This window comes from Triticum aestivum, chromosome 3D, assembly GCF_018294505.1.
Source record: "Triticum aestivum cultivar Chinese Spring chromosome 3D, IWGSC CS RefSeq v2.1, whole genome shotgun sequence".
NCBI lineage: Eukaryota > Viridiplantae > Streptophyta > Magnoliopsida > Poales > Poaceae > Triticum > Triticum aestivum.
The window spans coordinates 396,305,700-396,319,637 of record NC_057802.1 but is presented as its reverse complement, the minus strand read 5'-3'; the positions used below and the strand labels follow the sequence as shown (position 1 = coordinate 396,319,637).

At 44.0% G+C, this 13,938-nt stretch overlaps 1 protein-coding gene, 1 non-coding gene and 1 pseudogene across 2 annotated transcripts; all 3 read left to right on the top strand.

The window, feature by feature from the left end:
- The first annotated feature begins 2,011 nt into the window (after nt 1-2,011).
- LOC123076325 (uncharacterized mitochondrial protein AtMg00810-like) overlaps nt 2,012-13,938 on the top strand; it is a 39,868-nt pseudogene continuing 27,941 nt past the window's right edge.
- On the top strand, nt 5,379-9,849 carry LOC123079143 (probable acyl-[acyl-carrier-protein]--UDP-N-acetylglucosamine O-acyltransferase, mitochondrial). The gene is made up of 11 exons (XM_044501827.1): nt 5,379-5,625; nt 5,726-5,811; nt 6,195-6,319; nt 6,648-6,756; nt 6,979-7,071; nt 7,149-7,265; nt 7,350-7,433; nt 8,015-8,119; nt 8,894-8,980; nt 9,067-9,190; nt 9,525-9,849. Exons 1-10 carry the CDS (start codon nt 5,541-5,543, stop codon nt 9,184-9,186), a joined length of 1,011 nt encoding a protein of 336 aa, XP_044357762.1. The 5' UTR covers nt 5,379-5,540; the 3' UTR covers nt 9,187-9,190; nt 9,525-9,849.
- Nucleotides 10,544-10,616, top strand: TRNAV-UAC (transfer RNA valine (anticodon UAC)). Its single transcript has one exon. It is a non-coding gene; the product is annotated as a tRNA-Val (tRNA).

Below are 13,938 nucleotides of genomic sequence, written 5' to 3'. Positions count from 1 at the left end.
GAGAAGGCTGGCAAGGTCGACAGAAGTATTTTGAATATACGTTATATTATTGTGTACTTTACTAGTACTCCTAGTAGCACCAGGGTAATAAATACCGGTTCGGTTACTAAGTGTTAGTAACTCGAAATAAAGGGCTACGGAGACTAGCTAAAGGTGAGATGACGATATGTGTTGGAAGTGTTTCCAAGGTTGATGTGATCAAACATCGCACGCTCCCTCTACCATCGGGATTGGTGTTGAACCTAAATAATTTGGTGTTTGCGTTGAGCATAGACATGATTGGATTATGTTTATCGCAATACGGTTATTCATTTAAGGAGAATAATGGTTACTCTGTTTATTTGAATAATACCTTCAATGGTCTTGCACCTAAAATGAATGGTTTATTGAATCTCGATCGTAGTGATACACATGTTCATGCCAAAAGATATAAGATAGTAATGATAGTACCACATACTTGTGGCACTGCCATTTGAGTCATATTGGTATAAAACGCATGAAGAAGCTCCATGTTGATGGATCTTTGGACTCACTCGTTTTTGAAAAGATTGAGACATGCGAACCATGTCTATTGGTAGATATGCATGAAGAAACTCCATACAGATGGATCGTTTGGACTCACTTGATTTTGAATCACTTGAGACATGCAAATCATACCACATGGGCAAGATGACTGAAAGGTCTCGTTTTCAGTGAGATGGAACAAGAAAGCAACTTGTTGGAAGTAATACATTTTGATGTGTGTAGTCCAATGAGTGCAGAGGCACGCAGTGGATATCGTTATGTTCTTACATCACAGATGATTTGAGTAGATGCTAAGTATATTTACTTGATGAAACACAAGTCTGAATTATTGAAAGGTTTAAGTAATTTCAGAGTGAAGTTGAAGATCGTCGTGACAAGAGGATAAAATGTCTATGATATGATCATAGAGATGTATATCTGAGTTACGAGTTTGGCACACAATTAAGACATTGTGGAAATTGTTTCACAACTAATACCGCCTGGAACACCATAGTGTGATGGTGTGTCCGAACATCATAACGGCACCCTATTGGATATGGTGCATACCATGATGTCTCTTATCGAATTACCACTATCGTTTATGGGTTAGGCATTAGAGACAACCGCATTCACTTTAAATAGGGCACCACGCAATTCTGTTGAGACGATACCGTATGAACTATGGTTTAGAGAAACCTAAGCCGTCGTTTCTTAAAAGTTTGGGGCTGCGACGCTTATGTGAAAAAGTTTCAGGCTGATAAGCTCGAACCCAAAGCAGATAAATGCATCTTCATAGAATACCCAAAACAGTTGGGTATACCTCCTATTTCAGATCCGGAAGCAAAAGTGATTGTTTCTAGAAATGGGTCCTTTCTCGAGGAAAAGTTTCTCTCGAAAGAATTGAGTGGGAGGATGGTGGAGACTTGATGAGGTTATTGAACCGTCACTTCAACTAGTGTGTAGCGGGGCACATGAAGTTGTTCCTGTGGCACCTACACCAATTGAAGTGGAAGCTTATGATAGTGATCATGAAACTTCAGATCAAGTCACTACCAAACCTCGTAGGTCGACAAGGATGCGTACTACTTCAGAGTGGTACGTAATCCTGTCTTGGAAGTCATGTTGCTAGACAACAATGAACCTACGAGCTATGGAGAAGCGATGGTTGGCCCGGATTCCGACGAATGGCTCGAGGCCATAAAATCCGAGAGAGGATCCATGTATAAAAACAAAGTATAGACTTTGGAAGAACTACTTGATGGTCGTAAGGCTGTTGGGTGCAGATGGATTTTAAAAGGAAGACGGACAATGATGGTAAGTGTCACCATTAAGAAAGCTCGACTTGTCGTTAAGATGTTTTCCGACAAGTTCAAGGAGTTGACTGCGATGAGACTTTCTCACTCGTAGCGATGCTAAGAGTCTGTCGGGATTATATTAGCAGTTACTGCATTATTTATGAAATCTTGCAGATAGGATGTCAAAACATTGTTTCCTTGACGATTTTCTTGAGGAAAGGTTGTATGTGATACAACCAGAAGGTTTTGTCAATCCTGAAAGATGTTAACAAGTATGCAAAGCTCCAGCAATCCTTCTAAGGACTGGAGTAAGCATCTCGGAGTTGGAATGTACGCTTTGATGAGATGATCAAAGATTTTGGGTTTATACAAAGTTTATGAGAAACTTGTATTTCCAAAGAAGTGAGTGGGAGCACTATAGAATTTTTGATGAGTATATGTTGTTAACATATTGTTGATCAGAAATGATGTAGAATTTCTGGAAAGCATATAGGGTTATTTGAAAAGTGTTTTTCAATGGAAAACCTGGATTAAGCTACTTGAACATTGAGCATCAAGATCTATGAGGATAGATCAAAAACGCTTAATAGTACTTTCAAATGAATACATACCGTGACAAGATTTTGAAGGAGTTCAAAATAGATCAGCAAAGAAGGAGTTCTTGGCTGTGTTACAAGGTGTGAGTATTGAGTAAGACTCAAGACCTGACCACGGCAGAAGAGAGAGAAAGGACGAAGGTCGTCCCCTATGCTTTAGACGTAGGCTCTACAGTATGCTATGCTGTGTACCGCACCTGAAGTGTGCCTTGCCATGAGTCAGTCAAGGGGTACAAGAGTGATCCAGGAATGGATCACATGACAGCGGTCGAACTTATCCTTAGTAACTAGTGGACTAAGGAATTTTCTCGATTATGGAGGTGGTAAAAGAGTTCATCGTAAAGGGTTACGTCGATGCAAACTTTGACACTAATCCGGATGACTCTGAGTAGTAAACCGGATTCGTATAGTAGAGCAGTTATTTGGAATAGCTCCAAGTAGCGCGTGGTAGTTGCATCTACAAGATGACATAGAGATTTGTAAAGCACACACGGATCTGAAAGGTTCAGACCCGTTGACTAATAACCTCTCTCACAAGCGAGATATGAACAAACCCCATGGGTGTTGGATTCATTACAATCACATAGTGATGTGAACTAGATTATTGACTCTAGTGCAAGTGGGAAACTGTTGGAAATATGCCCTAGAGGCAATAATAAAATGGTTATTATTGTATTTCCTTGTTCATGATAATTGTCAATTATTCATGCTATAATTGTATTAACTGGAAACCGTAATACATGTGTGAATACATAGACCACAACATGTCCCTAGTAAGCCTCTAGTTGACTAGCTCGTTGATCAATAGATGGTTATGGTTTCCTAACCATGGACATTGGATGTCATTGATAACGGGATCACATCATTAGGAGAATGATGTGATGGACAAGACCCAATCCTAAGCATAGCACAAGATCGTGTAGTTCGTTTGCTAAGATCTTTTCTAATGTCAAGTATCATTTCCTTAGACCATGAGATTGTGCAACTTCCGGATACCGTAGGAATGCTTTGGGTGTACCAAACGTCACAACGTAACTGGGTGGCTATAAAGGTGCACTACAGGTATCTCCAAAAGTATCTGTTGAGTTGGCACGAATCGAGACTGGGATTTGTCACTCCGTATGACAGAGAGGTATCTCTGGGCCCACTCGGTAATGCATCATCATAATGAGCTCAGTGTGACTAAGGAGTTAGTCACGGGATCATGCGTTGCGGAACGAGTAAAGAGACTTGCCGGTAACGAGATTGAACAAGGTATAGGGATACCGACGATCGAATCTCGGGCAAGTAACATACTGATAGACAAAGGGAATTGTATACGGGATTGATTGAATCCCCGACATTGTGGTTCATCCGATGAGATCATCGTGGAACATGTGGGAGCCAATATGGGTATCCAGATCCCGCTATTGGTTATTGGCCGGAGAGGTGTCTCGGTCATGTCTGCATGGTTCTCGAACCCGTAGGGTCTACACACTTAAGGTTCGGTGACGCTAGAGTTGTTATGGGAAATAGTATGTGGTTACCGAAGGTTGTTCGGAGTCCCGGATGAGATCCCGGACGTGACGAGGAACTCTGGAATGGTCCGGAGGTGAAGATCGATATATTGGATGAAGGGTATTGGAGTTCAGAATTGTTCTGGGAGTACCGGGTGACGACCAGCGTGACCGAAAGGTGTTTCAGAGGCCCCGACAAGCGTTGGGGGCATTATGGGCCAAGGGGAGGGGCACACCAGCCCACTAAGGGGCTGTGCGCCCCTCCCAACCCCTCTCACGTAACCTGGAGAGGTGGGGGCGCCTCCCCTAGGGCAGCCATCCCTCCCGGCTTGGGGGGCAAGTTTCCTAGGGGTGGGGGCGCCCAAACCCATCTAGGGTTTCCCCTGTGGCCGCCGCCCCTCCCCTAGGGAACCCTAGGGCGCCTCCTCCACCCCTTCCCCCTATATATAGTGAGGGAGATAGAGGGCAGCCGCACCCTTTTCCTGGCGCAGCCCCTCCCTCCTCCAACTCTTCCTTCTCCTCCGTAGAGCTTGGCGAAGCCCTGCAGGAATACCACAAGCTCCACCACCACGCGTCGTGCTGCCGGAGTCCTCCCTCAACTTCTCCTCTCCCCTTGCTGGATCAAGAAGGAGGAGACGTCCCCGGACTGTACGTGTGTTGAACGCGGAGGCGCCGTCCATTCGGCGCTAGATCGGATCTTCCGCGATTTGAATCGCCGCGAGTACGACTCCATCAACCGCGTTCTTGTAACGCTTCCGCTTAGCGATCTTCAAGGGTATGAAGATGCACTCCCTCTCTCTCGTTGCTAGCATCTCCTAGATTGATCTTGGTGACACGTAGGAAAATTTTGAATTATTGCTATGTTCCCCTACATGACCGACCTAGGGCAGCCCATAGCCGCCGCACTCCCCGACGGGGTCCCTCCCGGGAGTGTAAGGTTTCGGGTCCTCAAAAGTTCTCTCCGGTTGTCTTGCGAATCGCGCTTCCGGTGAGGCTCCTTCGACGTGAGCTGCGGTGTATCAACCCCGGCGTCGAGGGTACACGTGACGTGTTAGTGTGCGAACACAAGACTAGACAATTCTCCGAGCTTGACACCGGCGTTCGTCACCTGCCTCTGGCACCACCACAACAGCCATCAAAGAAAAAAATGACGAATCACCTCCATACCCGAGCTCGATGCGGCTCCATCGTTGGTATGCAGTTTTGCGGACCTCTAAGATGACTCGCCAAAAATGAAACCATTATGTTAAACGAAGGGCGAAAGCCCGAACACGCCATCAAACTTCAAATCTAGCACCCCACACGACTAAGACGTGGGCGAGTCGCCTTTTCTTTCTTCGGAGGAAAGGAAAGCCAACCGGGTAGGCAGTCAAATCGTAGCTATGTTTTTTTGGGTCGAGATGATCTTGGAGCTTGTGTACATAACCTGAGCAAACTACGGTATGTGTAAATTGCGGCCAAGATCGGCTGGTGTCGCCGAAGCGCAGGCCGCGGGACTGCCGCGTGTGTCTTGGCAGCGGGCGTGCGGCTGCGGCTGTACCGCTGGAATGCTGATGCTGATAGACGCACACAGGCAGCATCGGAGCAGCGGGTACCCGTAACCCTGGCTGACCTCATTCACAGCGGTCCGCCTCCCCCTTTCCCCCTCCATGGCCGCCGCCGCCGCCGCCTCTCGAACCGCCGGCCTCCTCCTTTCTCCCCGTCTCCTCATCGCCTCGCGCCATCTCCAAGCAAGTACGCGCGCTCTCCCCCTCTTCTCATCGTATCCTAACTAATCTCCATTAGCGTCACCCTCACTCGTGCGGGATTGCCTACCATGCCCGGCGGCCCGCAGGTGCCTCGGAGGGATCGGCGAGGGACGCGTCCACGAGCTTCATCCACCCTGCCGCCGTCGTCCACCCCGACGCCGCCATCGGCCAGGTGAAGACTCCCGCCTGCGCTCCATACACGCACACGGCACACACACCGGCACACGCACCGATCGCTCCCTCCCATCTCTCGCAGCTTTTGCTTCGGGGATGTCTGAGTGAGTTTATGGATACTCCTAGTGGTGCACGCATTACTTACTTCGGTATTACCCTCCGACCATCCCACCCATGAGCCGCTGTGCCTGAGCTGGTGGATCTGGCCCATGCGAGACTCGTGTTTACCTCTGCCTTCTAAATGCAATCCCCATAATTACTTTCTGCTTCCGTGGAAATATGCTGCTTTCTGGGATCTTCAGGCTGCTGGCATGCATTCTCTAGTTCGGCGTTGTATGGTAGAAAATCAGTGTTTTTTATGTGCTCTGAACTATTTTGTAGGGTGTCTCAATAGGCCCATTTTGCACCGTGGGGGCTTCAGCGAGGATTGGTGATTCTTGTCGGTTACACACAGGGAGTCATGTCACGGGACACACCGAGCTAGGAGAAGGATGTGTTGTTCACACGTATGATGACATCTCTCTCTATTTTCTGTTCCGGCTTTTCTCTCTTTTGGTAATACATAAAGGCTTGCACTGTATGATTTGAAAATTCAAATTGGCATTAAACCTGAAATAGACACGAGAAAGAACCTGTAAGCTTGTTCCAAGATAAACTACAAGCAAAAGTAAGTTAGGTATTGTCAACGGTTACACTATAGCCAGCAGTACTCACATCTGAAATTTGCAAAGTTCCAGGATAGCCCATGTTGCAAATTCTAAGATATTTGAAACTATGACATGCCAGTAACATACTTTTACTCCTATTCATACTGTGGAATTTAGTTTCTGGCAGTGGTGCTATTCTTGGTGCAGATCTACCTGGACGAACAATTATTGGGGAAAACAATGTAATTGGGAACTATGCTGTGGTTGGTGTTAAGTGTCAAGATCTCAAATATAAGGTTAGCAGCAGCTTGACTTTGGTGTAATGATGTCAAATAGTGCAGTGTTTGATTAGCGTTTCCCGTTCATGCAATCTTATTCAAGACAACTTTGGTGTAATGATGTCAATCAGTTTTTTGCTGACACACGAACACTTACATTCAGAATGACTAGCATTTCATTTGGTTACTTGAAATCTTATGCTTTGTGCAGAACATTAATGCCCTTCTCCTCCTGTTCAGCCAGGAGATGAATGTTTTCTACGCATTGGTAACAACAATGAGATCAGAGAGTACTGCTCTATTCATCGATCTTCTAAATCTTGTGACTGCACGGTATTCAGGTTCCCTATGATTCAAATATATTTGCTGAGCTCATTTCTCCCTTTTTACGAGCAAGTATTCTTTTATAGGTTATTGGTGACAATAATCTCATAATGGGGTCCTGCCATGTAGCACATGACTGCAAGATTGGTAGCAATAACATCTTTGCTAATAATACTCTATTTGGTGGCCATGTTATTGTTGAAGTGAGTAATCATTTTACTGTAATAACCTCCACATTTTCTTAGTCGAGAGCCCATTTCTGCATCGTTAAGATTTTATTGTTTCAGGACTGCACTCATACTGCTGGGGCTGTCGTTGTCCATCAATTTTGTCACATTGGATCATTCTCATTTCTAGGCGGAGGCTCTGTGGTATGTTTGGTCTGCAAAGTATAAATATTCATGTGCTTTAGGTGTTCCCTTGTATTGGAATAATTCTTATGGAAAGAGTTCATATTGAGGTCATGTGGTTTAGTTGTTGATCAATCCTCTCCATTACCCACGGCCAAATTGTACTAATAGATAATGCAAATAGTAAATACAAAACGAGGTATGCGAGCTAAAGTCAGAGAATCAGTGTACATGGTACACTTTACCTGATGTTGCTTTTCTAGGCACAGGTGCATGATCATACAAAATTATGAAGTATTATATCTGCATGGAGGCACTCATGTCAAATGTCATTTTAGCATGATACAACCTCATCTATCTGCCAGCAGGGCCTAATCGCTGAGGTGGAAGTGGGGCTCTGTGGATTTCTGGAATATTTGATTAGCTCATTGCTTAATTGGAATCGATGCACCTGTTCTGCTTTATGTAGAGAGCAACCCTAATAATTAAACGGCCTTAGAACTGTTGTTACCACCACCTTTAAGTTGTAAGCAATTCACAATGTTTAAACTTTGAATATTTTGTCTGTAGATTATGTATTCATTCATTTCTATTTAAATCAGGTTGCACAAGATGTTCCAAGATACACGATGGTTGCAGGTGATAGAGCAGAGCTTCGTGGTCTAAATCTTGAAGGTCTCAGGCGCAACGGTTTCTCAGACCAAGAGGTTTGCTCATATTACTAAAATTTAGAGCCCTTATTGATATCATACCTGCAGTGCTTGTCTTTCGTCGTTTGATACTTGAATCAAAGAGTTGAACTAAAACCACGACGAGTAATTTGGAACGGAGGGAGTACTATTCACTTCTCATCTCCCATTTACTGATAGGTAATTGTATAGACATATGATGCCATTTATTGCGAATTCACAGTAAACTACTTCAATGCGTTATCGGGAGGATATTTTTTGTGACATATGCATCATCTGATAATTTCGCCCATTAAAACTAGTCATAGATTTTGCTAGTAGTCACGAAGAATTATGATGTGAAAATCATCGTTACTAGTACGTCTGTTCTTGAATACTTAGCATATTTACAAGGTCACACATACTAAGCAATCACAATTTAGATATACATGGTTAGAATGTCCTTCCATAATAATATTCCTAAACAGGAGCAATGAGGCAATGCAAGCAGAGGGCCATGAGCAGAGTTGTATAGGTCATTAGGCCATACATGCATTAGGAAGCGGAGACTATCATGTATTTCTCTACACAGAATTCTTAGTCAAAAGTGCCAAGCATTCATAAACAAAGGGTGTAGGATTTATTTTTTAAACTACCACCATAAGCATGAACTGTCGTTACTTTCTGCACCATTTTCTTAAGGACTCCTGGAGGGTTTGATTTTAGTTCCTAAACACTACTAGCTAAATGTTTGCACACAAGTAAATTATCTTTCTCTCATAAGATTGTTATGGATTCTTCATAACATCAAAGGTACGGAGCCTAAGGAAAGCATATAGGAAAGTATTTATGCCAGCTAGTAGTTCCCAGAGTAACTTTGAAGACCGACTCGCTGAACTGGTAAGCACAGTTGGTCTTTTTGTGTGTGTTACTTGCATAGTTGCATTTTCTTTCTTCCGTGCATTTATACCATTCTGTAATAACAGGAACGGGAAATTGAGCTATTGGAATCTCCCTCTGTATCCTATATGGTGGAATCTATTCGCACCTCATTTGACCAAGGACGTCGTGGAATTTGCAAATTCAGAAGTTGGAACATCTCATAAGTTTGTAAGTTATCAAGCTCATTTGTGCACTGATTGAGTTGCAGGATACTATTGTTGGGAATATATGTGCTCATTTTATTTCCTATCAAGGAGATATGCCAAATCCCTATTAAGAAGAGACAATTCACAGTGAGCATATTGAAAATGCCTCAGGAATGTGACTGCTTTCAGGATGCTGCTGCCCCAGAAGTTGTTTTGTGCATCAATATATTTCTGGGATCTATATTTGGTGGCTACCATATTGATTTTAGTTTGTTATTTCTGTGCCAATGTTGATTTTATTATCTGCTTTACTGTAAGACCTAAATTGTGTTTTTTATTTCATTTTCTGTTTACAGACAGCCCACCCCACTCTATGGAATGTTCAGTTTCAATTCTCGTTCTTCCATTCCCGATGCATGGATACACCATACAGACAGCGAGTGACCGGGTGCCAGTCAATCCAGATGAAACCCGGGTTGTAGACAAGATGATTGCCGCACCGATTATAGGGAGATAGCACTAGTTTTCTTGCCTCTTGGATGTACAATACTTGTATTATAGCTCATAGTTGTACACAACAACTCGACATGGGCACATGGCCGATTTTGTTCAGATCTGAGGCTCTAAGCTGTAAGATCCGGATGACATTATATTGTTGAGAGATGCAGTCACTATTTTGTATCTGCTGTGAGCCTGTGAGTCGACCTTAACTCGAGTCGTTCGTGCTCGTTTTGAAACAAATTCGAACAACCGAAATACTACTCGGCAGTGTTTCAGAAAGATTCAGCTATGTCAATGGTGGAAGCAGTTCAAGTCTTCCAGGCAATCATTGCCAAGCAATCCAAGGGCGCCCAAGAAATACGTCTGAAGGCTCAGAGTAATTTTAGTAGTAGTAGTAGTTTGTGTTATTCTGTTGGTATAATTATTCATATAATTAACCAACAACCCACCATACAACTCTAAAGAAATGAAGTGTGTCTAAATTGTTCGGTATGATGTGAGGGAAGCTATAAGTTTGCTCTCGTTTTGCATCTCGAAACTAATTATTAGCTTCCTTACTCTTTCTCTATTTATTTTCTTGCCATAGCATTCGTGTCTTGTGTGACAAATTTACTAACAACTAGTACTCCATTTGAGCTGCTTAAACGTCATATATTTTTCTAACGGAGGGAGTACTAGTATTATCGTATAAATGTTGAAGATGCCCCTCTTAAGCTTAAGGGAACAAGTGTGTAGCATCTTTTCCGAACCCTACAAAATGCGATACTTCGAAGGTGAAGCTGCATGGATCGGAGCATACAGGACATGTGATTTCTGGGAAGAGGACAATTACGCATAATTACTTATAAGTTAAATCAGTAAAACATAAACAACAGTTGCTGTGGTGTAGTGGTTATCACGTCAGTCTTACACACTGAAGGTCTCCAGTTCGATCCTGGGCAGCAACACATTTTCTCTCTTTCTTTTTTATCAACGTATCCCTATTTACTCGATCCTGAGCAGCAACAATTTGTTTTCTCTTATATCAACGTATCCGTATTTTGTACATGGAAAAGAGAACATTTTTCTCCAATCTAACGAAGTCATTCCGTAGTCCCATGTTTTTAAGTTAAATTTTAATCACTAAAATATATAATACCGAGAAATAAACCATTGCAACATCTCTTTGTTGTCATCTTTAGATGACGTGGAGGGATGAATGTGCGGTACATGCCCTTGATCCTAGGCATTTACAAAAAAAGCAATATCCTTTGATTGGTTATTAGCAAAAATGTCCGTGCGTTGCAACGGGATAAAAAGTTAACACACCATCTAGCCTCAATAAGCATTGCTAAGACCACCTCCCCCCTCCCCACCCATACACAGGTCAATGTCCTATATTTTAACCCCCACTCGTGTGGCCGCCTATATTTCTTTTCACCATGATCGCGACAGATATATGTTAATAAATTTGTATGAAAATATATTTTTGTACTCTATGCTTATTTGTATTAAAAAAATATTGACATCTAAATGAATGGTAAAAGTATGCTGAAAAGGTCTATATCTTGGGACAACTACTTCTCGACTATCCCAAGGCGTAAGTTGTGCCATCTATGATCATATCACTAAGGAAAAAAATGGAAGATTCTTATCAATGATTTATGCTCAGACATGATACACTTCTTCGACACTTATTATGAGTACACGGTATAGTAAATCTTTGTGATATAGCACCTGTTAGCATATGAGTTGACCTTGAGGCTTATTGTTTCTCTACGTCAGTTGTCTTAAATCCACCATCTGTAACTACAATTATGATATCATTGTGCAACTTATAAGTACAAATTTATTTAATAACTTATTATATGCATCTGCAAGCTAAGCATGGAATTAAACTCCGCTTGTACATGCTAATGATCATAAAGGATGCCAGTAAGCCAGTAATTTACTCAAACAACCATGACCGGAGAAAAAAACCATGACCAAGATGCAGACTCATCACATTCACACTCGTTTCAGCCATAAACCACCCCAAACAAGAGATCAAGGTACTGTACGGGGGATAGAGATCGCCGGCAAAGGCAGGGATCACATGGATGCCGACGCCGCGGTTCGAAGGGCCTGAAACACCTCACCCACCATTACCACATCCGGGCAGGATCCCAACGGGGCGGAGATTTTCACCTCACCACACCTGACCTATAAATTGTACGAGCAGGAAAAAACAGCAGAGCATCGAGAAATCCACCAATGGTTTTGATCTAGGGTTGATGTTAGCCAACAATATGAACTCACGTGTTTTCAGCAACCATCCTCTGCATCGCCGGCGTCGCGTACACCCCAGCCGCTCCAAAACCAAGAATCGACGGCGCCGCGCCAGGAGCCACCCCGGCTGGCTGGGGACAACCGTACCCCTCGGCACCGGCCACGAAGGCCGACGCGGCGCGCTGCTGCGCGTGGGAGCTGTAGCCGGTCAGGATGCACGCGCGCCCCGACTTCTCGTACTCCCGCCGGCTTACCACGCGGGTGCTCAGCTCCCGCAGCTCCTCCACCAGCGCCCTGCACCTCGCGTCGTCGGGCCTCCCGCCTGCGCTCCAGTATCCTCGCGGCCTCCGCGTACTCGCCGCGCTCCGCAGCCGCGCGCGCCGCCGCGATGTCCTTCGTCGCCTCCACGCAAAATGTCTCCCGCGCCACGTCCATGGACGGCTGCTGGTCCTTGGCCAGCTCCACCGGCCTGTGCACCGCCACGTCCTCGCCGGCCACGTCCAGCACCAGTCCGGTCGCCGTGTCGCGATAGGTGCAGGTCACCTTCACGAGCTGCGTCACGTCGTCCGCGTTGCCGGCCCTCGGCACGTCCACCAGGAGCAGGAAGCGCCTTTCCTCGTCACGTCCACCAAGGCGGAGCGCCCGTACGCGTCGATGCTGGTGTTGTAGCGGCCGGACTTGACTGCACGGACGCGCACCGGGTGCACGCACTTGACGGTGATCAGCGCCTCCTGACCACGGAGAGGAGCCCGCCGATGCCGTATGCTGGTCGGAAACGGATCGAGCGGGATCGAGCGATAGCCGTATGCTGGTCGAGATAGATCGGTTTTTTTTTGGAACGGATTGGGTTGATACGTGCGATATACGAACCAGGTCGGACGGACGGACGAACATGCTATTAGTACCACCTTGTTTATATTATGATTTTGTCCATACAAATTGTAAAAGCGTATTATAACATGAGAAGAAAGCGTATTGTGACGGTAAACCCGACAAAGTCAATCCATGCTTTATTATTAGGGAGAGATACAATATTTTTGTAGGCAATTAATCACCTGACCAAGTCGTTAAATTGATACTGACGCACATGAAAATGACCATCTATTTGTCTTCCTTATCTTAGTTCACCCAACAGTTCAGTCTGCTAACATTCGGGAATCCTTGTCATTCATTCTTCCGTGCTTCTTAGCAATCATATTTTATACATGTAACTTAACTTGCACGAACTGATAACCCTTGACCCATATTCTATTTTGTAGTGTCCTTAATCACAGTTACATAATAGACAACTACATGGATGTCTGAAACTACCATGGCAGAAAAATACATTTTGAGGGGTGTTAACAACACTACAATACACATCAAATTTAACCAACCTGTACAGGCATGCACCTCCTGGTCCCGGGTGATCTTTGGCTCTGCCATAGTAGATAGTACACATGAACAATATCCTACTTTCTATGAACTTGTTTCAATAAATAAGGTGTTTTCAGTTTTGGGTTAACGATAGTAAATCAGTATCTTTTCCTGAAAGGAAACGATTGGGCATCTACAATATAATTTCCTTATGCAGAGTCCTAACACAAACAAGTGGGATAGCTGAGAGCTCCACCATTTTTAAGCACTGAACCATTAAACCAAACATAGTACTCCCTCCTTCCATCTATATCAGGGCCTAATACATTTTTCGTGGCTAACTTTGACCAAATGTTAGAGCAATAATATATGACATGCAACTTACACAAAGCATAACACCAAATTCGTATGTGAAAGGAGCTTTCAATGATATAATTGCCATATTATGCATCTCATGTACTATTAAACTTGTCAATAGTCAAAAGCGGTCTTGAAAAACGCATTAGTCCCTATATAAATGTAAGGAGGGAGTAAGTATTCTATATATTTATATGGCTGTACCAGTTCAGTGCATGCTGCCTTAATGTTCAACTAAGTAAATACAAGACCACATATTAACAAGTACAGTAGCAAATAGAAGGTAAACAATAACAAGATATAACACTA